Genomic DNA, 25,810 nt, shown 5'->3' with positions numbered 1-25,810 from the left:
GGTCCGGGGAAGAAACCTTATCCTAACCTTTCAATGGGTATTTAAAAATGAGATGAGATAGGGGTGTCTGGCTGGCCCAATCAGAGGAGTATATAACTCTTGACCTAGGGTTGTGAGTTCAAGCCCTATGTTGGGTGTAGAGATTACTTAAATAAATAAAATTTTTAAAAAATACAAGGAGATGAGCAAACATAGTCTTAGTTGTCTACAACCCTTTCTTGTTCTCTGTTCCTGTATCATGTATTCTGCCTTTATAACTGTGCTGTCTTTTTTTAATATCTGTGAGGTTTCAAATTAGATTTTTTTTTAAAAATTTCCTTCTGTATCCTTTTTGTTTTGTAGTCAGTGGTGTATTTTGTTGGGAACAGGGTTCTAGAAGTGAAGCACAGTTCAGATAATGAAAATGTATAACCAAATGTGTAGAAGCAGAAATGTAAAGAGTTTCCTCTGGGAGCAGTGATAATCTGATCATTTTAATACTGCGGATGTAATGAGATAGGGCTTGAACTAGCATGAATATGGGTGAGAACCAACAAGAAAAGAACTGAGGAATTATGCAAGAAAAGTAAGTGTAATTGTTAACTGATTTCTCCACTCTAAAAACTCCCACAGTGCCTCCTTATTGAACTTATATGCTCCCTTGTAGTGTTAATTATTATATGCATATGTCTTTCTAGCTAAATTGTGACTCTTCAAGGCAGGAATTATATCTTACTCATTAACTTTTTTATAAGTACTTATTGAGCAAGCACTATGCCAGAGGCTGGGATAAAGCAGCAGGCAAAGACAAATAATCCCTGCCTTTAAGGATGCTTAATTACTTAAATCTTTCACAGTGCTTAGAATTAGATGCTAGGTATGCCCAGAGAAATATTTGTTACTTAACCCAACTTTAAAAGGTAATATTAAGATGATCTATTTGTATCTGTTTAGGTGTGTTGCAAAATTTATTTGATATTAAACTATTCTCTCTTTAACTTGATACCAAAAAAATACTATGCATTCAAGTTAAAATAATATCCTTCACCTTATTTATAGATTTTTTTTAAATTGTTTTTATTTATTTATGATAGTCACAGAGAGAGAGAGAGAGAGGCAGAGACACAAGCAGGCTCCATGCACCGGGAGCCCGATGTGGGATTCGATCCCGGGTCTCCAGGATCGCGCCCTAGGCCAAAGGCAAGCGCCAAACCGCTGCGCCACCCAGGGATCCCTCCTTCACCTTATTTAAAGTAATATAGCACATTGATAGAATGAAAACAGGCCATTCTTGAAAGAGTCCAGGGTTTTAGTTTGGCTCTACTGTTGAACAGGTTTGCATAAGAATCTTAATCTCCTTTATCTTCTAAGAGCCTCACTTTCTCATATGTAAAACAAAGGTTAGATCTTTTAGCAGACACTTTGAGTCCAAAATTGGAAACATTTTTCATTTCCATTGCCTTTGAATAATCTTGTGGCTAAACCATCTAAATACTTAACTGAATGGAAATGACAGAGAGCTGTCATTTCGTGTTTTATTTGAATTATAATCATTGACTATACTGTTTTTTTTCTCTTTTACAGACTTGGGTCTAGATCAATATACAATAAAACGCTTTGATGGAAAGGTAAGCAAGCCATGAAACTTAATGTACATATCCTGTTGTTTGCTAAGAAGATTTTAAAGTTCCTCTAGAATTATTTGTGAGAAATTTCTGAATGCCTGTTTATCTTATCAAAAGAGGATGTTTCTTAGGTTGGAAGGCCTGTAAATGCCTTCAGATACTTCAACAGAGAAAATCAAGCAGGTTTTTCTACATTTTTCCATATAAGGTAACACTCATGGGTAGCCTGCTGTACATAATAAGGGCTAACTCAGTGTATGTTGACATTTGCATTTTAATTCAATTGCCATCATAAAGCTTAACAAGCCCCCCAATATTACATTTGCATTTCTTATAAAAACACTAATTATTATTTGACCTTGTTCAAACTTTGATATTATATAGCAGTAATCCTAACTAGAAAATTGTAGAGATCTTTATTGGTGCTTTATAATAATTATGAAGGCCACTCCAAATTTGTATATACATTTGCATTATACTTATTCAATTCTTTTTTTTTTTTTACTTTCAATTCTTTATGCACAAATAAATCACATAATAAATTGTTCTTAAGTATAGAGAATGAAACTTTAGATTTTATTATCTCAAGGCAGTCCATTAAACATGTTTTTCCCTTTCAGGCTGACTTCTACCAAAAGAAAAAGAAAATATTACACAGGGTCAGAAAGAAAAGTAAAAGGTCAATTTTACAGAGGAGGAAGAAAGCACATCAGAAAGAAGAGAGAGCCAGAGATGGCTCTCCAAAGCTTAAGGAGAAGGAAATCAGAAGGAAAATCATGCAGTGGCTGGAAAAGGCAGGATCACAAAGAGGGTCTAAATGGGTGGAGTCAGGGTTAGCAGAAACTGCTCTTGCAGGAGTACCTCAATCCTGCATCATTACATAACTCAGTCTACTCGTAAGGTGAAGATAGAGATGCTAATAAGATCTTTTGTACAAGTGGAAAGAGTGAGTGGCCCCCTTAAGAGTTGAGAACTCTCAGTCAAGGCTTCCGGCCTAACAATTACCTTTCCCATTCAGATGGCCCATTGCTAACATCTGTATCTTCTTTTAAAGTCACATATTCTAAAAGAAAAATGATCAAAAAGAGCATTGAACTAGAATGTTAGGAGACAGGTTCAGAGCTGGCTCTGCTTTGGGATAGCCACACCTCTTTGATCCTTGGTGTCTGCTTCATGTATAATCAAGTACCATAACCATGTGAAGAGTTACTGCAGGCTCTCATGTCAAGATCTGATTTCAGAATCTGGCAAGTCAGGCCCCTGTTTTATCTTTGTGACACTCAGAGTCCAGCATTTGTCTGACATACAGGAGGGGACCAATAAACATTTGATGACATGAAAAAATCAACTAATCAATCCTGTATTCCTTGGAGATATGACTCAGTAAGTCAGTAATATATTATAGCAATATCAGTCTAACAAATCAGTTTTTGGTCCCTGAAGGAATTCAGAGTAGCATGAGAATTCTGTCCTCTATTATACACGTGTATGTATATAAACCTGACAACACATAAAGAAGTTGAATATGTGTAAGTTGAATAGCAAATTTACATGTTATAGGGGAATTTCCATTCGCTGGGGTCTCCCAAATATAAAATCTCTAGTGGTCCACTCATGTTTCATATAAGCTCTTTAATTTTTTCATTTCAACCTATAACTGTTCACTGGATGTTAAAAATAATGCAGCTTTGGGCATGACCCTTGAGTTCCACCTTTGTTTCAATTGTATTCAATTTATGAACTCTCTATATTCTATCATTAATGAGTGTCATTTGCTTTTTTCTTATTTCCACTGATTTTTGTAACATAACAAAAGTAAACTGCAATAAAACATTGAAGTATTTGAGCATGCACCTTACTGTAGAGACCAAAACACCAGTACTTCTTTGTTTGGAAGGCAGACTTTGTGACAGATTGTAGTGCAAATGTTTGGGCTCTGAAGTATAAAATTCTGAAATGGGAATAGGAAAGGCAGGATTTAGGGATCCCAACGTATAGTGTTTGAAAGTATAACTATACGAGTCATACTGCAATTCGGACATATGAAAGTAGACTTTATGGTACCAGGGGAACAGGTTCTGAAAGAGAATAGAAGAATGGCAGACATGCATAGGAGGTGTGGAACTGAGCCAGCCAGCTTGTCCCCTAGCAAAGAGTGCACAGATTTTCCTATTTAGTCCTTTTGCTGGTACTTCATTTAAATATTGTATTAATTTCCATCAAATACATCCTGAAGTCTAGATTTGGAATGAAGGTTATGCTTCTTAAATAGGATTTTTATCTGAGTTCACCTCTAGTTTATGCCTTTATGAATAGTCTTTTATTTCATATGAAGTTTAAGAAAGTAGTGTCTGTGCTATTTTAAACCTTGTATAATGAGGAGTACAACATTCAGGGTTTAATCAGTTTAGAAGTTTTTCCAGGGATTTTTGCTGTGTATAAAGTCCTTCACTTGATATTTGTGATAAGGATCAACGCTTAGTCAACTGTTGATCCTATAATTTTCCTTTAGATCTTCATGTCTCTTGTTCTCCCAGATTATTTTCATTCTTAAGTAGCAGTTTCCAGGGTATATAAATCCAAAGACAATTTTCCTCTTGAAAAAACAGATTTGTGTGTAGTAATTATAGTAAATTTTATGCAAGATGGCCAGAAATTTAGTCCAAAGCTAATAACCTAGAGGAATTTCCTTTTAAGCTTGCTTTGATTTTTAAATGAGTCATTTTTTCTCACTTGTTTTAACTTGAAAGATAAACTAGTTATAATCTACTTAGATGCATCATTTGACCAGTAGGAAACACTGCCTCATTTTATTGTCTTCTAATTGAACTATACTTTAATCTTTTTGTCATTGAAAGCAAGAACATATGTAGAAATAGTATCATTTTAGGGTGTTTTCTCATTTAGTATCATTTAGGGTGTTTGAATTTCATGCAATCTCTAGATGCAAAATAGCAAAGAAGGCCCAACTGATATTGAGAAATAATTGGATAGTTAGTTCTTGTTTTGGTGCCTATCATCTTTTCTGTTTGACTAGAAAATGCCCTTAAGTAAATGTAACATTCCTATTTCAACTAATAGTGAAATTGAATTAGATTAAACAGCTTTTGAATTTGGGGGAGGATAATTTTCCAGAGCCCATCTCTATCTAATGTTAATGTACACTAATCCTTTACAGTAGCAATTTCCTTTGTAGAAAAGGCATCAAATACATTATTATTGGCACTTACATCATTTATGCATTCCAAAAGTATCTACTGATAATACAAAATACATTCTGACTTTTGTTTTAGCATAGTATACCATAGATTTTTTTAAATGCACCCTCCTCCTGCAATGTCCGTGGATTCTCCTTATGACTTATTAATGCAGTTACTTCATGAAGTTTAGATTATTTCTTTAATGAAAACCTCTATTTTTTTCTGGGTTTAATCTTTTAATCACGTAATAACATAAAGTATCATTTCTAAATGGAGCATTTATGTTGCATAATCGTCAAATATTTCTTTCATTTAATGACTTAGTTGCTGTTATTTATTGGTGTGGCTTATCCCATGTGGTTATACCCTTGATTTTCCTGTTTCTCTTAGCCCTCCTTTTTTCCCTCAGCATATCAAAGATAGAAATTGTTTTGGATTTTCTGTTCCTGTTGTATGTAATAGACAATACTCTCTGGACCAAACATCACCATTTTTTTTTAATTATAGTAGAAAACTGCATAGTCTAGGCAAAATTGTTTCTTAATCAAAAATACCTGTATTCCAGAGTTTTGACATAATCATCTTCTCACTTCTAAAAACTTTTATAAAGTTCATAATCTTTTTCAAGTAACAATGAATTGCCCATTGAAACTAAATTGTTCATTGTTATTATTCCACCATGTATTTCTTTTTCAGAAGATAGATTTTTAAAATTCTTTTTTCCTTATCAGATTCCCTTTACCCTCAGCCACTCCCTGGATATTTCAGAAAGCATGCCTCTGGACTGTGTTTTCGTTATTTATATTTACTGTTCCCTTAGAATCTCTCCAGTTTGGAAGAAAGAGTTAATATGTGTTTTATTCCTATCTCTTTTATGATACCTACAAGAATATTTGTTCACATGGAACAGAGAAAATATTTTTATATCAAATTAAAATCACATTGTCAATAACAACAACAACAAAAAGACATTGTCCACATTCAGGTGAAAGAGGTAAAAGTATGGTCAAAGCCTAGAAAGAAAAGTACTGATTACAGTGATTGTAACAGAAAAAAATATCATTAGGAAAAAAAGATGGGAGCCATAGTTAAAGATCAAAGCTTTACTATAACCAAATGCTTTTAATGCTTACTAGGTAAAAAAAGTTCTTTAAAATTTTTGATAAATGAGCTTTAAAAAGCTATTCTCCTTAGGGGGAAGTCTTGGTTCCCCAAGAGGAATGTGAGCACATTTTCCCCTATAACAAATACTCTTAGTACTTTGAGTTGTTTATTTACTTCATATCAGAGATAAGATCTTAGTCCAGAATAAGGACAAGTACAGAATTACTTCTTGACATTCATAGTAAATTATGTAAGGGTTTGCCTGTCTTCTAGGAGTGAAATGTATTGTAGATCAAGGAAATGTAAATTAGGAGAGAAGAGAGACTGAAATCACATGGGACAAGAGTTTGATGAATTTTCACATTTATTTGAACTATTTTAATTTTGCACATATTTATATAGCAGTTTATGATGTTATGAACTCTGCAGCTTTCACTCGGCACATTTTTCATTCTTTCTTTTGGCTTCCAAAGACTTGAAACTACTCAAGTCTAATTTCTTGGTGAATGGATATATTGTTTCAGATTTTTCTGTTAATAGATACAAATATATAGACAATTGTAAATTTTTATGCCATGTTTTTATGTTTTTTTTAAAGACTTTATTTATTCATGAGAATCACAGAGAGGAGAGAGAGAGGCAGAGACACAGGCAGAGAGAGAAGCAGGCTCCATGCAGGGAGCCTGACGTGGGACTCCATCCCAGGTCTCCAGGATCACACACCCTGGGCTGAAGGCGGCGCTAAACTGCTGACCCACCCGGGCTGCCCTGTTTTTATGTTTTTATTTGCCCTACGAGTCCTTTCTTTACAGTAGAATATATCACCTGTGTTGTCTTTCTTTTATAATAGGGAAATTTTTGCTTTGAAAAAAGTATAGCAGATTGCAAGAGAATGCACAGATTTCCCCCACTAAAAGTAGAGCATTCCTATGGAAGGTTTCATTAAGCTGAAACAGCATAAAGCAAAGAAGCTATTACCATTTTCATAAAAGCAAAAATCCTCTTTGGATTTTTCTCTGTTACTAAAAACAGATACGGGCATAGGCTTTCATATGACAGGAATGATATAAAGCAAACTTTCAGACAACAGAGAACCTGTAATTCTTGGAAGCCTGAAGTTCTCCACAAATATTTTATATTCACATATTTTAGGGCTGAAGATTTAGTCCTTTTAAAAAAACCACATTAACATATTCACTCATTGGTTGTCGGTGGTTTATTTTTGCGATTTAAAGTAAACTTTCTAAATGAAAAATACTTAGCTCTCTTTGTCTCTTGCAGGAATTATTACCAATAATAACTATATGACAAAGAAGAATATTGAAGCCTTTTGAGTGTTTATTACATACTACACTCTATTTTGTTTTTTGATTTTGGTTCCATGTGCAGTGTGGGGCTTGAACTCACGACCCCAAGATCAAGAGTTGCATAGCCTCGGACTGAGTCAGACAGGCACCCCTACACATTGTTTTAAGTTCTTACATATAACTCATTTAATCCACACAGCCACACTTTTAGACAATGTACTTACATATAACTCATTTAATCCACACAGCCACACTTTTAGATAGCTTACTACTTTATTCATCATTTTACACATAAGAAAATACATAAAGATTAACTTTATTATTTTTTTTTGACATAAGATCATGTAGGTAGTAAGTGCAAGAGGCATGATTCCAAGTTTGTAATCTGACTTCACACTCTACCGTCTTAAGCACTGTGGTATCTTATTCATATATCTAAATGATTTGTCTATATGATCTATTTGTAAATAGAAATTTCTCTTGTCAAGTAGTTATTTTGTTTTAATACCTTGCTGCCATTTGTGCAAAAACCCCACAAAAATCAAACAAAATCCTTGATATTTCACTTTCTTTTTGCTAAGCATGTTGAAGTTAATTTTTTCTGCTTTGATAAAGTACAGCTAGAAATTCCTATTAACCTGAGAAACTACATAGTATTTTTAAAGGAAGAAAATATAAAGAATATACAAATTTTAACACTTAAATTTAGGAATCAGAATTTCAACTTCATTTTTATTTGCTCCATTATTTTCTCATATGCCACAAACATGAGCAGGCATTTTGAAAAATGCTGTGTCTTTTCTTTTTATTGAAATGATCTCTTAAAGTGTGCACTGTCCTCTATATTTGAAAAATTAGATCTTGGCTCATTGTCCTCTAGATACTAGAGTAGATAATGTTTCTGTTAAAAACTAAACTTGCTCTCAAATATTGATTGGTTTTGTGTTAAATGTAGCATCATTTTAATAGGGGCTCTTATTATAGTTAGTCTTTAAACAAACAAATGTAGTTTAGATCATAATTGCATTACCAAGGAACTCAACACTCTGATTCAGCATTTCAAGAAATCCTTTGACACCTGTTGCAGTTTTATGTTTTACTTTTAGTCTATTTGTTCATCTTTGTTCTTTCCCATCCAAAGTTCTCTAAATAATTTTTAAGCCATTTTCTCAGTTTTCTTTCTTCTTACAAATTAGCAAATTTCGTTCTTTTATAACACACCACATCCCTAAGAAAATCTGGCTTCTGTGTCTGAAATATTTTCCAAGGGATTTCCATCTTGAACATCTTAAGTATTTGACAACTATGTGTAAATAATTAGTAGATATTATAAGTATGCTGAACTTGAGTATGAAAAATATATTATGGATTGCTGTACTTCTTAGTATGTAATAGCACAGAAGGAAAAGAGTGTGACTTTGGATATGACAATCCTATATTCATATATGGGCTCTGCCTCATACTTAATAGATAACCTTGGGCAAGAGACCATTTAAGATATCAGTTACCTTCTCAATAAAATCATGACAATGTGGTAAAATATCTGGCTCTACAAATTATAGCTACTTTCCATGACTTTGAGTTGATAACTCAATTTATAAAAGGAGTTAGCTGTTATATATATTATCCTCTTGGTTTGTTTGAAATACTGCATAATAGCATCTCCTCTGCCTAATTGCTCTCTCCATGCCAGTTATATCAGTATAAAAATTTCTTTGGGTTCTCTATATGGAGCAATTGACTAGGATTAAATAGTCCATGAGCTGAAGAGATCTCTGATTTGTTTTCTCATATATGAGCTGTCCTTTGTTCACAGTGATTCATCTCACCCCCATGTTGTAAAATACTCTGGGTCTCTATCACATCAAACCGAGGCTTTGGTTTGTAAATTGCTAATAGCATATATTTCTCAGTCAAGAACTTTTATCATGCTGCTAAGCTTGTTTTGAGAAGTATGGTAAGTTTGGGTTGAATTGTATTTCACATCCAGTGATGTTTATTTGTTGAAAAAAATACCTTTAAACCCATTTGGTAAATGAAGAAATTTTGGAGTGCTGTACCCAGCTAAATCGGCTAAGCTACACTGCTTCATCAAATGTCATCCCCTATGATTTTTATCATGAATATAAATACTAATTATTTGTGCAACATCATTTTGCAGGAGACCTGTTTCTAAGTAGTCATTCTGAACTCTTTCTTAGAGTAGTTACCAACCCTTTAAACTCATCTGAGTTTGGTTGCCTGTATTTTATTATGGGTGGTAAAGCAACAAATTTGCCATGAATTTTAAAAATATTATATCTGTGAGACATCCTAGGAGGAAACCTTAATTAAAGAAATGCTTTGACCTCTCATGACAAAAATGAAATGTTTGCTTTCCCTTTTCTTTAAGAAACAGATTACAGATTATTATTCATGTGTGTATGTGTGTTTATAGTATTATGAAGTTTTTATACAATTGTGTGTTTCATTTGGGGGAGGTTAGGAATTGAGATGTTGGAGTTTTTGTTTTATTGTACCTAGCAGATAATATATAAAACATTTCTGTGTATTCCTCACTTCCTGTTTCTGGGTGTTCAGTGATTTTGTTACAGATCTAAATTAGTCCTTATATGTTATAATACTTTGTTATATGTATGTTTGATTTTGGAGTTTTTGTTCATGTAATCAAACAATGTCCATTTTTTTTCTTTTTCTCATCTTCTGATCAGGATTTCTGGCAGGTACCGACTCAGCAGCATGTGCTTTAAAATAATTAATGTTCCAAAATCCATAGTAATGCTTCAGGGACAAAGGTTCAGTGCATGCTCATGTCCTTCCCCTGTGCCTTTCAGAATGATTCCATTCCTGTCACTTTAAATTAACATATTTTATCTTTAATATGACAATTCCAACACTGCACTGGTACTTGAAAATATAATATGTAGCATGATTTAAAAAGAAGTTTTAACTTTATTTGTCACAGAAAAGATCAAGAAACCATTACCACTCTGTTGTATAAGGGATACTCGGTTAAATTGGGTTTAACTAGTCTTAGTCGGGATGTCATGTTCCTAGTTAAGCTGTAACAGGAATGGTGAGGCAACAGTAATTTCAAGTGAAAATTAATCTTTTTTCTTTTGAAATTTCTTAACATAGTAAATACGGATAAGCTTAGTTGCGCTCTGTTAAAAAAAATTGGCATTATAGGAAACAACTGGAACATTTAGAAAGACTTCATTATTTTGCTTTTTTGAGCTAATCAACAACTTTAACTTGGAAAATCATGAACGAGAATATATAGGTTGTAATCTGGCAAAGGAGAATTTCAAGGACTAACCTAAGAAGTACTATTTAAATTGATCTTTGAAGACTTAGACTCTTTAATTATAATTTATAAATTTTTTAAATTTATTCATTTAAAAAAAGACATTATTCCTGTATTGCTAATAGAAACATAAACTAAATTACCATATCTCTTATTTTAAAATAATTAATGCTATAATGAGATCACAATGTGCTCTTTATTTTTATATAACATTTTTCCTCTGCTTCCTTTTTTTAAAAAAAATGGACTATATTTTTAGTAGTCTACTTACCAAACCAATTATCCTGTTACTGGTGCAGTTGATTATCTTCTGCATTTAACTACATTTTGAAACAGACCAACAAATACTTTAATAATTATGCCAAAATAATTTATTGATAATCTCAGTATCAATGTTTCTAAGCCTGGAAAATCTGTTTTAGAACAGCCATGGCACAGCTATATGCATAAAGCTAAGGAGAGTAAATCAGATAAGATATTTAACACCTGTGATTGAGGAAAGCTACTTCCACTTCTATAATTGTGGCAGGACAGTTTGTAGGAGGCATCTAAAAACTCTTTCCTTTGATAATTGTATGGTTTAAGTCTTGAAAATTTAAAATTACTTGCCTCACATAGCTGTCCCTTTAGAGAATGAGAAGAGAAATAGAGGTGGGAATTGGTTAAGTGCTTAGAAGTCTTTGGAAACCGCAGCATTGGGTAGTCAGCCATCATGGTTGACACAAGAGCACTAGTCTTCTTTAAACTTCCACTATCAAAGGTGATACCCTTTGCTGAGTAAGGGTTCAGAATCAAGTTTTAGTATATTATTAAGGATATCTTGTTAATAAGCTTTTTGTTTAAAATAATAAACTTTATTTTCACAGACTAGCTAGTGGGAGATTGTTTATATCACTATAAATATCACTCATTTTGGTGGCACTAGTATAAATGCTTTAAGCTTCCAAAGGTCAATGAGCAGTTACTTTATAGAAGAGAGCTTTCTTGCTTGCTTTCTTAACAGGGATTTGTCATTTGCATGCTAAGTTCCTATTGCCTGTGGAAAGGCTGAAATCATTTTGTTTTTCTGGTAGCATAGAGCTGTTCAGATGCAGCTTATGAATGGTGTGAGATACTTAATTATATTGCTGTGAGGAGTATCCATAATGTCTCTTTCCAGTCTCTGAGTTCCACCACTACTAAAGTATGTCAATTTAATTCATGTGTTTGATTATTCAGGTTGAAAAAAGAAATGATAATATAATCATTAAGTGCTCCCAAGGAGGGTGTAGTTTACTTGGTTGCCTCAAATATTCAGACACCTCTTAAATGTCTTTAGATACACTTTTATTTTAGATCCTGTTTTGTTTGAACTTAGGGTCAACTGAACCCATTTGATCTATCATTGTTGATTTGAAAGCATAAACATGATTAAACATTATGTTTCTTACACCTTCATATTTCACTTTTCCATAATGAAATAAGATTTGAAATTCATTTTGACATGAGAAGACTTGGTTCCAAGTAACTTCCTTTTTCTCATTATTTTAGCACAAATATTCTAACGTGTTTTGAAATTACACAAAGTGAAAGATACTTAAAACATTTTATTTCTTCTGTTCCAGTAAAAATGGACTTAGCCTAAACATCTATTGATAATCTTTGGTTACAGAGAATGTGTGAGGATAGCTTTTGCTTTGCATATTTGTCTTTACCATGATGCATATTTTAAAGTTCCAAACTTAAAAACTTTTCCAATTACAGGTTAGTCTAACATTTATTAATTAAGAAGAGGATTAAAGAACCATTACATTCTTGAAGTGATACTCATTTTCAAAATGATGAAAGTATGCCTATGAATAAGTCAAGGCATAAAAGTACATTGTGCACCTACATTGTTAGCTATACTTTCCTCTTCAAGATAACTGAGCTGATATAAGCTAAGCCCCAGGATTAATATTTAAGAATAGTTTAACTCTTGTTTTGCCCTGAAAATATTCAATCCCCATTAACAATTTCAGAAGTTGCAAGTGATTTCTCTGCATTCATACAATATAACAACATATCATGGTTCTGGAGTCAAACTATGACCTGTTCTGCCATTTTATAGCATTGTTACCTGGGCTATTTATTTAATTTCTCTGAACTTCAGTTTTCTCATCTGTAAAGTACAGATAGTAGTATTACCTACCTCATAGGACTGCAGTGAAGACTTAAAGAGGTGTATAATTCAAATGTTTAGCACAGTGCTTGGCATGAAATATGCAAAGTATAACTTTAAAATTTTTGATATATCTTTAACTGTCAGTGGTGTTCAAAGGATACCTTTAAGAGTTAGAGTTCAAAATTATTTAAAAATTCTTCATCTAAAGGGCTTCCTGGGAGATAGTAGTAGTTGTTAGCACAGTGTGGAATGGTTGGTGATCCTCAGAGTGAAACTCAGTTTTTATGATGTGATCTTTTTCTTTTAATATTTTTTTCCAAATGGGATACAGTGAAATGCTATATTGACTAACTTTTCAAAATTTGTATGTGAGGTGGCTTTTCCATGAAGTAACAGGGAAGCCTTTTATAAGCCATGCGACTGAAACCAAGACTACTGCTGAGCCCATGACACTTCTTTTCAGCACTGATTGATTTGAATGGCCAAAGTTCAAAATTAAATTCTTAGGTTTAGGTAGCAAACCAATAATGGTACAGCATAGACTCTCCCTGGTACCAAGGGCTGCTTCGAAGTGAGTATTCAGGCATAATGTGGTAAGAAATAATAGAGTTGACAGCTTTCCCCTTCTAGGGTTTTGATAATACCTCATCAGATACTAAAGACTTAAATCCCTTCAATAATGTTGTATCACTTCCTTGAAGTGAATGTTATTCCAGAAGACTTTCAAATTTTTATCATTGCTTGAATCAAATCTTCCACTCTTTTTTAAAGCATCTTCATTTGTGTCCATTTTCTCTATAACCATCTAGTTAACGAACTAGGAAAACATTTGCATGATAAGTATTTGGAGTTATTCTCAGAGCTAAAGTGGTTAGAATTGGGACTGAAAAGAGAATGGCTTTCTGGCAGCGTGAAATTTATAGTATCTTAAGCATTCACCTTCCACAGTTTGTTGCACAGTCATTTCTGTTTGTCTACCTCAGATGCTCTGTTACCTTCAAAAAGGTTGCAAACTCTGAGTCAGGAGAAGTCCTACACTATTTTAAATTAGAAACTTCTCAATTTACTTTTATCTGACATATCCTCAAATTCTACCTTTCTGCAAGTTCAGGTATGAGACGGGGAAAGAAGAATATGTATTTTAACTGTGCAACATTTTCTGTTTGTTTGGGAATACTGTGATTGTTTAAGATGGATATCTTACCAAGGCTTTGGCATCTATGCACCAACTAAATAATGAAGTATGAAGCATTAATTGCATGGGAAAATTGCTGAATTTTCTCTAACACTCTTCCCCTCCGTGCCCTAACCCCAACCTTAGGTAGAAATATTGTTCATTATTTGGAAATGATAGGCCAAAATTGCATTTTCTGAAAGAAGCATATTATTATCATTACTTTTGCTTTTGAAGACAACCTCAAATATTTCTTAAAGGATTTAGTTAGACTTTGAAATGTATATCAGTCATCTGGGGAAATGTTAATATTAAAGCAATCCAATTATCTTAGTCTCATAAAGGATGACATCTTAATTTAAATAGTAAAGGTATGTTCTTTATTAGATTTTTCTATAAACCAGAGAAGATTTGAGATTCTAGATAATATATTAGCACCTATTTTGCTGCCATAGTCCATCAACTACTATTTGATAGAAAGTTTATTTTGAACTGTAGAACTTGAAAAGTGGATATTAACTAGAATAAATAATGAGATTAAACTCCTAGATATGATTTTCTCTTTGGCTTCATCTAGTTAGTCCTCAAAGGCAAAATTACTGGCCCTATGTTTATCAACCCTGTTAAAGTTCATTGAGCACAGTGAGTATTAAATGAATTAGAATCATGACTGGAATTCCCAGTCCTAAGGCTCCTAATGGCACCTGCAACTTTGGCAGTGTTATGTAAGTTTATATGATTTGTCAGAAACCATAGCATAGATGCTTTAGCACAAAACCATCCTGGTAAAACAGTTTTTTTTTTAAGATTTTATTTATTTATTTATTCATAAGAGACACACAGAGAGAAAGAGGCAGAGACACAGGCAGAGGGAGAAGCAGGCTCCATGCAGGGAGCCCAACGTGGGACTCTATCCTGGGTCTCCAGGATCACACCTTGGGCCAAGGGCAGCACTAAACCACTGAGTCACCTGGGCTGCCCAAGACTTATTTATTTTAGAGAGATACTATGTATGTGCATAAGCAGAGTGAGGGGCAGAGAGAGGGAGAGAAGAAGCAGACTTCCCACTGAGCAGGGAGCCCATTGTGGGGCTTGATCTGTCGACCCCGAGATCATGGCCTGAGCCAATCCAAGAGTTGGACATTTAACTGACTGAGCCGCTCAGTTCAGTTTTAGACTCACTGAGAAGTATAACACTTACACATGTATAGGATATGATTTGCTTTAAGTTTCTAATTAAGTGTTTCTGTTTACCTAAAAATAAAAAGATTCAGGATATGATGCAGTTGAGGTCAGTAACAGGACCCATATGAGGTTCTTTATTTGTTTTGACTTGAGTTCAATAATTTGAATGTTTTATGATAGTGAGTCTGTAATTGTGGTTTCAATCTCAAAACGTAAGATCTTAAGCTAGGTCATATAAATGAATAGTAAAACAGTTAAATTTCCCTTATTTAAGTCAGTGAGCACAGTGCTTTGAAATATTTTACGTAATTTTGTTCTTTAAAAGGAGTAATATTTGTCAGTAAATTTAGTAGAAAAGCTCTTCTGTTCATTTGACCTGCATTTCTACATTTCAGCCTTAATGTCAGAGATTTAAGTGATTGGACTAGAATTTTATATGTAACTTTTAAGAGTGCTAAATATGTATAGAATTGTTGAAGCACTATGTTGTACATCTGGAACTAATATAACACTGTATGAGTACTATACTTTAAAAAATAACAATAATAAAATAGCATAATGGTCTAGAAGGTATCAGCAGTTACTATTTCTTTTTAAAATACCTGCTGCTGTTCATTTTCAGCATATATACTGAAGTATTGCTAAATATTACCTTGTGAACTTTAAGATGAAAACAAGTTTCTCCTAGACGCTTACTATAAATTTTTTTGCTAAACTTATATTTTAATATATTAATCTCACATTACATGGCCTTACAATACATTTGAAATATATTCTACTTTTTTTTCTTTTCAAGTTTTTATTTATTCATGAGAGACACACAGAGAGGCAGAGACACAGGCAGAGGAAGAAGCAGGCTCCATGCAGGGAGCCTGACCTGGGACTCAATCCTGGATCTCCCAGGATCAGGCCCTGGACCGAAGGCAGCACTAAACCACTGAGCCACCCAGGGTGCCCCTATATTCTACTTCTTTTGACTTTTATATACAGAAATTTCTTCCTTTTGATTTGATGTTTATTTTCTACATTGAATGTATTACTTTCATTGAATTAAATACAAATCTTTATGATAGATTTTCCTAGTAAAAATACATTATAAATGTTCATTAGTATGATATAAATTTCATTAGTAACAAAAGATATAAATAACTACCTCTGAGATAGAGAAAGTGAACATTATTACCAATCTGCTAAGGAAAATTATGTTTTCCTTGGAATGTGCCCCCATTTCATCCCTGAAGTATACAAATGATATTTGCTTAGGGGAAAAGAATGACTTAAAACTTAGTCAAGGATTCAACATTATTCAAAATATTAAGTGAAGAAACATTTAACTTGACATTCTCAGTTTGCAGGATTATACATTGATAAGATCTGGAGGTAAGAAAAAATAATGGAAAATCTTCCCTTCACTTTCCTTCCTTGAATCTAGAATTTTCCATTTTCACCATATTTTGGGACTCTCAAAATTTTATCAATATCAAACTCAAATATCTATATTTTCACAGTTCCCTATGTGCCATGGCTAGTTGGTTTGAGGATATTATTTATGGTAGAATCAGGCCTTTGATTTATAAAGGCCAGCTAAGAAACAGTCATATAAAACCAAATGTCTAAAAATTGGTTTTGTAGTAACTCTCATTTCCTCTCAAATTTTGATGTATTTATTTGATTCTTCTCCTAGCTTTAAAAAGAATTGAGAAATCAAATTTGATAGTTTTATGGCAGTTTTGGTATATTTGATTAATGTCATGAATTTTTTAAGAATCATCTTTGGAGTTGTGGATACTCAACCCACTTATAAATTCTTAGGGTTAATAATTAGGTGAATCTTAAATGCACCTGCACCACTCTTTGGCAAGTTGGTGCCTTGGAAAACATACACATGACTTCCCTCTCTCTCTCTCCTGCTATCCCTACCACAACTCCAGAAGCATGGAAGAACAATGTAGACCTTTAAGAAAGAATTAGAAGATTACATTGCACAGAGTATACTGTATAGTATGGTTAATTTAAAAATCCTCTTTGAACATCATTCTCATTTTTAAGGAGCTGTTGCAAAACATACACATTCTCTGTTCTTTTCTCTTAAACACATGTATACATATGTGCATACATGCTTTCTCTTTCCTGTTTTTCCTGACTTTGATACTTTCTATCCTTGTCATGTCCCCTCCTTTTTTTGTTCACCTTTCTAGGGTCCTTTTTCCTTCTGTATCTTTCAGATGTCTTCAACTTTTTCTTATATGGAGCACTTTGGCCTTCTTTGGCTTCTCTTTCCTATCATTCTACTCAGTTCAGCAGAGATCTCATATATAGCTGCACTAATAGAAATATATTTACTTTGGGAGGACTGAGGGTTGCAAACATGGACATATTCCATGTAAGGCAGTAGAGGAAGAGATGCCTTCCTGGAGAAAAATCACACTAACTAAAATAGCATTGTAAGGTGTTACTATATAGTCCCTCTGGAGATATGTTCCAGTAGTAATTCTTAATCAATATACAATTGAAGGTATGTTCGTTGACATCTTTATTATCTCCGCACACATTACATTATGGAATAGTGAAGGAGGCTAAGCCTAAACCATGACCTCAAATGCATGTCATGCGCAATCTTAAGCTACCTTTTCAACCATTCAGATAATTTCATGTTTATTTGTACTTTGGAAAACAGACATTTTGTAAGTAATCAAAAGACCTTCAAAAGAAAATGGACTACTCAAATCAGAAAATATAGAAAAAGTAGCCACACTTTTGGTAAATTGGTAAATTAATTTTTAACAAAAGTGCCAAAATAGTTAAATGGGGAAAGGAATCATTTGTTTTCAACAAATTTATCTATATTTAAAAAGAAAAATAAACCTTACCCCTTCCCTCACTATACACACAATTTACTTGGAATAGATCATAGACCTAAATATAAAATCTATGATAAGGCTTCTAAAAGCAAATATGAGACTATTTTTATGGACTAAAGAGAGGCAAAAAATTATTAGCATATAAAAAACAATAACCATAAAGGAAAAAATCAATTAGACTTCATGAAAATGTAAAACTTTTCATTGTTAACATAAAATAGAAATTATAAGCCACAAACAAGCAGAAAATATTTTTAATACATGTATCTGACTATATTTGTTATCTGTTGCTAAGTAACAAATCCAAAGCTTAGTGGCTTAAAACAATAATAATCATTTCTTGTCACTTAAATTTTCTGTGAATAAGGAATTTGGGAGCAATTTGTCTAGATGGTTCTAACTCAGACTTTTTTTATGAGGTTGCAGTCAGAGGTTCGCTAAAGCCTTAGCCATCTGGCTTGGCTGAGGATGGAAAATTCATTTTGAAGGTGGCTCACTAAAATATCTTCTCCTGACTCTTGTTGGGAGGCCTCAGTTCCTCTCCCTGTAGGCCTCTGTTCAAATGACAGCTAGCTTCCCTCCAACAGAGCAATGTACCTTTTATGACAGACTCAGAAGTCACACATTATGACTTAAGCTATCTTTTGTTGGTCATACAGACCAACCCTGATTCATTCCATAAGGAAACGAGGTCTACATAAGAACATGCAGAACAGCAGGCAAGATTCACTAGGCTACCCAGGTCAGACTCCATGAAAAGAGTCTTATACCCAGGACATATGATAATTAGTAATTTAAAAAAAGAAAACCCAATTAAAAATGGGCAAAAGACTTGGATTTTGCAAATATGTAATTTCCAATAAATAGTGCTCAATAAGATTGGCCAGCAAGGAAATGTATAACAGAACCACAATGAGGTGACACTACCTACCCACTCAAATGGCTAAAATTAAAAAGACTGGCAACATAAATGTTGGCAATGATGTGGAGTGACTGGAACGCTCATACATTGATGATGTGAGTAAAAAAGGTACAGCAACTTTGAGGCAAGTCAAAACAGCCAAAAACTCAAAACACCTGTGTTTATACATTAAGGAATGAATAATATGTGTGCATTATGATTATATAAAAGTTATAATTATTTCACTTTGAGAGTAGTATACTTCTCTGCAATGAAAATGAATGAATTACTGAAAAATACAGTATGAATGATTCTCCTCAACATTGTGCTGAGCTAAAGAAGCTGTACAGCTAAGAGTATATACTGGTGATACCATTTATAAGGAACTTCCAAAAGAGGTAGAACGAATCAATGGTATAAAAATACATTGAGAATTAACTGTAGAGGAGCATAAAAGAAACAATGGAAATGTTTCCAGTGGAAATGTTCTATGTCTTCATGGGGATGTGGGTTACTCAGATATATATATATATATATATATATATATATATATATATATTCATAAAACTCATTATTTTGTATATTAGATTTGTGCATTTTACTGAAAATAGATTTTACTTAAAACATATTGAAGTCTAGATGACATGATTAACAATTGTGAAATTACTCTGTATATTCTCAGCTTAAGCAAATGAGTAAATATATTGAGGATAATGGGAACCAGTTTTCTCCCTATTGGAGAGGGGAATAACATGTATGTAAGGGATAAGACTATGTTGTACCCCACAGTATTAGAATGAAATTAAGGATACAATATGAATTCATAGCTTATAATAGACAGATATGAATGTAATTATGAGAAAGCTTCAGCCTAATTTAAATTGAGGGATATTCTTCAGTATAATTCACTTTTCAAGTCTTTCAAGGTCAAAAAGTACAAAGAGAGAGCAAATGGCAGAGTAGGTTAACTCCAAAACTACACCTCTCCAATAGACAGTTGGTAAGTTGGCAAAATCATCAATCAACTTTTTCAGATCTCTGGAATCTAAGCAAAGACTTAAAACAACCAGAGGAGTGCTTAAAGAAGAAAGAAGATGCTGAAATTTGGTAAAATAAGGTTGTGGTGTTACTTGATGACAATTTCCCCACTCCTCAGCACAATGACAGCCATAAAGATTGTGTCTCCCATTTCTGGTACAGCTTGCTTGTACCAGAGTGAGCAGTGCAGACCTTGTTCTTGGAGAATATGTATGTGGGCATTGACTTGTCTGATCAATGAGGAATCAGCTTGCTAGCTTGCCTTTGTTTTGCCTACATTAGAACTTTCTGAGACCTGGGGTGGCCTCCCGAGTGGCATTTGCCAAAAGCATTTAAAGGTAAATGTACTATCCACAGCAGCCTGAGTCAAGCAGCAAATAAACCCAAAAGCCTGGAAAATGAAGAGCCTGTAGCTGGAGATAGTGAGAACAAGGACTTTGAAGTGCTCCATCATACACTGAGGAATCTGGAAGACCTTTCATGTCCAGAGCTGGACGAATACCTAGAAGAACCTTAGCAGACCCTAAACTTTCACCTCTGGCTACCTTTTAGTTTCTGTGCAAGAAAGAAGTGAAGGCAAAGGCAGATTCTTAAACAATGGCTAAGCATTGAAAGAATCCCCAACACAGAGCCAACCTGTAAAGACCTGGAGAGTATTCCCACATATACATCTTTGGCTCCAGGAATTTAGGGAAATCTCCATCAAATCACTAGGTGACCACTCAGGTAATGGAACAGAGACTTGAGTGATCTTGCTTGACAAAGCATACAGTATTTACAAAAATAATTTAGGAAAGTCACTGAAGAAATAATTATAACTCACACAAGCAGCAGCAGCAAACCCTGAGGAGAGGGAGAATATGGCTTCCGGAGTTACCACATTATAATACACAAAATGTCAAGTTTTCAACAATTTTTGCGCTTCTAGAATAAAGAATGTGCCATTTCACAGGAAAAAAAGGAATAGGGACTATCCTTGAGAAAGCTCAGACATTATACTTACTAGAGACTTTAAATCCGTTATCGTAAGTATATTCAGTGGCCTAAAAGGAACCATAGGCAAAGAACTCAAAGGAAACATGAGAAAATATCAACCAAGAGAAATTTCAAAAAACTTTCAAGTGAAAACTGAAACTGAAAAGTACAATAGCCAAAAGGAGAATTTCACCAAAGCGGTCTAACAGCCAATTTGAACAGTCAGTAAAAAAGAATCCATGAACTTGAAGATAGGTCAGTTAATATTCTCCAATGTGAGAAACAGAGAAAAAGAAGAAAATTGAACAGAGTTTAAGATACCTTTGTGACATTAAGTGTACCAACATATGTATGATAGGAATCCTAGAAGGCAAGGAGAAAGAGAAGAGAGTAGTATTTGAAGAAACAATGACTGAGAACTTTGCAAATAAATTAATGAAATATGTCAATCTACACTAGGATAAATTTCCAGATATCTACCCTGAGATTATATCCAGCTGTCAAAAACTAAGACAAAGAATTGTGAAAGTAGGGAGTTTGTTGCTAGTAGACCAACCCTACCAAAAAGGGGGGGGGGGGGCTATTGCAAGTCCTTAAAGGCTGAAATGAAAGGAAACTAGATAGTAACTTGAATCTGTATGAACAGATGACACCAGTAAACATAACAACACAGGTAAATAAAAGCCAGTGTGATTGCATTTTGTCTTTTTAAAAAATATTTATTCATGAGACACAGAGAGAGAGAGAGGCAGAGACATAGGCAGAAGGAGAAGCAGGCTCCTCGCAGGGAGCCTGATGTAAGACTTGATCCCCAGACCTGGGATCTCGCCCTGAGCCAAAGGCAGATGCTCAACCTCTGAGCCACCCAGGCATCTCGTATTTTGGGTTTTTAACTCCTTTTGTGTGTGTGTGATTTAAAAGACAAATAAATGCATAAAATAATAATTATAAATCTGTGTTAATGGGAATACTGTATAATGATATAATTTATGAAAATATAAACATGAGCAGAATTTGTTTTAACACTATTGAAACTAAGTTGTGTTTTTTTTTAAATTTCATTGATTTATGTGAGAGAGAGTGAGCAACTGAGTGAGAGAGAATAAGAACACAAGCAGGGGGAGAGGGAGAAGCAGATTCCCTGCCGAGCAGGGAGCCCAATGTGGAGCTCAATCCCAGGACCTGAGCCAAAGGCAGAGCTTAACCAACTGAACCACCCAGGCACACTGAAGCTCAGTATTAATTCAGACTAGATTCCTGTAAACTTGAGATGTTAATTGTTATCTGCAAAGTAGCCTACTAAGAAAATAATTAGGTTTGGTTCCATTTATATGAAATATCTAGGTGACTTCATAGAGACAGAAAGTAGATAAGGGGCTAGAAGAAGGGGGGCATGGGGTGTGACCCTTTAATGGGGAAAGGGCTTCCAAATGGGGTGATGAAAAAGTTCTGGAACTATATAGTGGTGATCCTGTGAAGTTCTGGAACTAGATAGTGGTGATAGTGTGAATGTACTTACTACCACTGAGTTTTACACTTTAAAAAATTTTATGTATATTTTACTATAATTTTTAAAAATTATAAAAACAAACAGTATGGTATTGGCAGAAAATAGACATATATATCAATGGAATGAGATTGAGACCCCAGAAATAAGCCCATATATTTATAGACCATTGATTTTCAACAAAATGTGAAGACCATTCTGTGGTGAATAGCCTCTTCCACAAATAGTGTGGGAGTCAACTGGATATTCACATGCAAAAGATGAAGTCGGATACCTACTTCACATTACATACAAAAATTAACTCAAAGGGGATCAATAACCTAAATATAAAAGCTAAAACTACCAAACTGTTAGAGGAAACGCAGGAGAAATCTTTATAACCTTGGATTTGGTGGTAGAGTCTTATGATATTACATCAAAAGCACAAGCAAATTGAACTTCATCAATATTTAGACATTTCGTGTATCAAAGGACATTATCAAGGTAGTAGAAAGACAATGCACAGAATGGAGAAAACATTTGCGAATCATACCTGATACAGGTTTTGTATATAGAATATATAAACAACTAAAAAAAAAGAAAAGCAAATATAAAGAACTTCTACAACTCAGTAACAAAAGGACAAATAACCCAATTCAAAACATAGGCAAAGGATTTGAATAGACCTTTCTCCAAAGAAGATACACAAATGGCCAACAAACACATGAAACATGCTTAACACTATAAAGCACTAGGGAAATGTAAATCAAACAACAATGAAATACCACTTTACACCCACTAGAATGGCTGTAGTTTTAAAAAAAGATTTTATTTATTAGAGAGCATGAGAGAGATGAGGTGGTGGCATAGGGCAGAGGTAGAGAGAGAGACCCAATGCAGGTCTAATCCCAGGACCCTGAGATCGTGACAGGAACCGAAGGCAGATACTTAACTGACTGAGCCACCCAGGTGCCCTGGCTATAATTTTTTTAAAAAAGGAAAATAAGTGTTGATGATGGTGTAGAGAAATTGGAACCTTTGTACATTGGTAGTAGAAATTTAAAATGGTGCAGCTGCTCTAAGAAACATTTGGCCTAGAATTATGATATGACTCAGCAGTTCCATTCCTAGGCATATACCCAAAAGAATTGAAAGCAGATAGTCGAACAAATACTTGCACATGAATGTTCATAGTAGCACTGTTTTCAATAGTCAGAGCTTGAAACAACCCAAATATCCTTTAGTGGATAAATGGATAAATGACTCATGGTACATATACAATGGAATATTATTTGCTGATTAAAAGAAATGAAGTACTAATTGATGCTTCAACATAGATGAACCTAGAAAACATGTTATGTGAAAGAAGTGAAACCCAAAGACCCACATACTGTATGGTTAAAATGGTGAATTTGTGTTACATAAATTTTACTACAATCAAAAATAATAAGCCTTCAAAAGAAAAAACAAGGGCAAAAAAGCTGTTTTGGTTAAAGAGACATGACAACTAATGCCACTTATGAATGTTGGATTTGCATCTTGGCTGGGGTGAAAATAGTTACAAAGGAAATTATTGGAATAGTTAACAATTTAAAAGACTGGATTTAAAAAAAGACTAGATAATAGTATGTATCAGTATTAAATGTCCTGGTTTATTAAATTTATACTATAGTATGTAAGGGAAAGTCTTTGTTTATAGGAAGTATATGGTAAAATATTTAAATGTAAAGGGGCATGTGTATTGAAGTTGCAGAGATAAAAGAATATTTACATAAAATGATAAAGCAACTAAGGTAATATATAAATTCGTGGTGAATCTGAGTAAAAAGTGTTCGAGGAAAAAAGTATGTAATTTCTTATATTGATCTTTCTACTTTTCTAAGTTTGAAATTATATCAAAATTAAAAATTACCAACAGAATTAGACTTATCTTTTTGACATCTTCTGAACAGCAGCATAGCTCAGATGATTGTTAGAAAAAATGTTAGATATACTTCTTTGTCTTAGCTGCCTCTTTTCACTCTCTCTATCTTTAGACTTTTGTGTGTCTCAACTTCTGGATTCCAATATATATTTATTGGCTTATTACAGTCTCTCTGTATAATCATTACATAATTAATGCAAAGTACTCAGCTTTTATGTATGTTTATTCTAGTTAGTGATGTTATGCCTTTGGGAGCCTCTTCTCTTTTTTTTAATTTTTTCTTATTCACATACATTATTTTTACAGTACCTTGGATACTATGAAAAATGTAATCCATTTGTTTCCCTTTTTTGATAAATTAAAATGTTAACTTCCCAGTGAAAGGCTTTGCTGCTCTAGTTCTCTTCCAGAAGTTTTTTTTTTTTTGTCTGAAATTTGTGTTCATTCTCTTGGTAGAAGATCAGGTGTGATATGAGATCTAACCTTAGTTTGAACACATTGGACTATATGCTCATTTTTGTTGTCAGTTCAAAGAAGTAATCTCTAAATGCTGTCAAACAGGACCATGCTTTCTGTCCACCTCAGATAAGTCAAAGAAGTCCTAACTAGAACGTGCCATCAGAACTTCATTGCTTGGTTAGCATTCAACTATGGACTTTTTACCTGATTATGCTTACTGTTTTATAGAAATAAGCAAATACCCAGTAGAGGCTATTTTGGATAGGTTTATTGAAAAGATCATGATGATTCATTTGGTTCTTGTATTTTCAATTGGTTAACAAGTTTTCTTTCCTTTGTGGTGTATGGTGGCATCTTCACTAGACAGAGGTAACCTATTGGATAGTTGTATACCTGGATGCTGGTGTGGTGGTGCTTGTTGGTTTAGTTTTCATGATACTCCTCCTGAGGTTATGCTTGCAATGCTGCTTCTTATTTTGTGCTTGCATGACATTATTACTTTGACTGCTCTTTGTTGGTTTGGGTTCTTAAAACCTATTTCTATTTTTGGTACTCAGAATAATTCCTTGAATATCTTTAGTTGGTCCAGAACTTATGGAAATTAGTTCCAACCCTAACTCTTTGGTGGATCCTTTTCAGTTTTTGAAAATATCTTCAGTGTCACCACTAAGTTTATCATTTGGCTAGGAATTCAAAAAACAGGTAGCTTTGCTTAAACACACAGGAGGAGATGACTTACTTGCCAAACAGGCCGTTACTAAGGCTGAGAATTAACTCTTTGTGAGTTTTGTAGATTAAAGAAAATGAATATATACTTAGAATAAAATCTACGTTATAGGAGAGTTTCATCAAATAGCTGAAACTTAGGAGCCTCCAGCAAGGTATTAGTAAATACAACTAAATTAAATCATGCCTAAATCTTAGTGTGCATGTCTGATTTGCCATTATCTTTCAGAGGAGCTGTTTGCTCCGCAAACTGTCCTACGTTCCAAACCTAAGATTCTTGAGGGTCTTAAGGTAAAAAGTAAATTTAGTATTTCAGAAATTAGTTTTCTGAGCATTTGTGTGGGCCTTGAAAATAGCTGCTTACCTTTTCATTTCTGATCATGAGTAGTATAGTTTTTCTTGGGCAATTAGGTGAC

At 33.9% G+C, this 25,810-nt stretch overlaps 1 protein-coding gene across 5 annotated transcripts in view; it reads left to right on the top strand.

The window, feature by feature from the left end:
• MICU1 (mitochondrial calcium uptake 1) overlaps window positions 1-25,810 on the top strand; it is a 247,048-nt gene that overhangs the window by 108,506 nt on the left and 112,732 nt on the right. For all 5 annotated transcript variants that reach the window (XM_026004302.2, XM_072754993.1, XM_072754994.1 and 2 more), the window contains one exon: window positions 1,564-1,607. In XM_026004302.2, coding sequence (XP_025860087.2) covers window positions 1,564-1,607 — 44 coding nt within the window. The remainder of the gene's footprint in view (window positions 1-1,563; window positions 1,608-25,810) is intronic.

The sequence above is a fragment of the Vulpes vulpes genome, chromosome 4 (genome assembly GCF_048418805.1).
Source record: "Vulpes vulpes isolate BD-2025 chromosome 4, VulVul3, whole genome shotgun sequence".
In the NCBI taxonomy this organism is placed as follows: Eukaryota; Metazoa; Chordata; class Mammalia; order Carnivora; family Canidae; genus Vulpes; species Vulpes vulpes.
The sequence above is the reverse complement of the archived record's forward strand: the minus strand, read 5'-3'. Positions and strand labels throughout refer to the sequence as shown.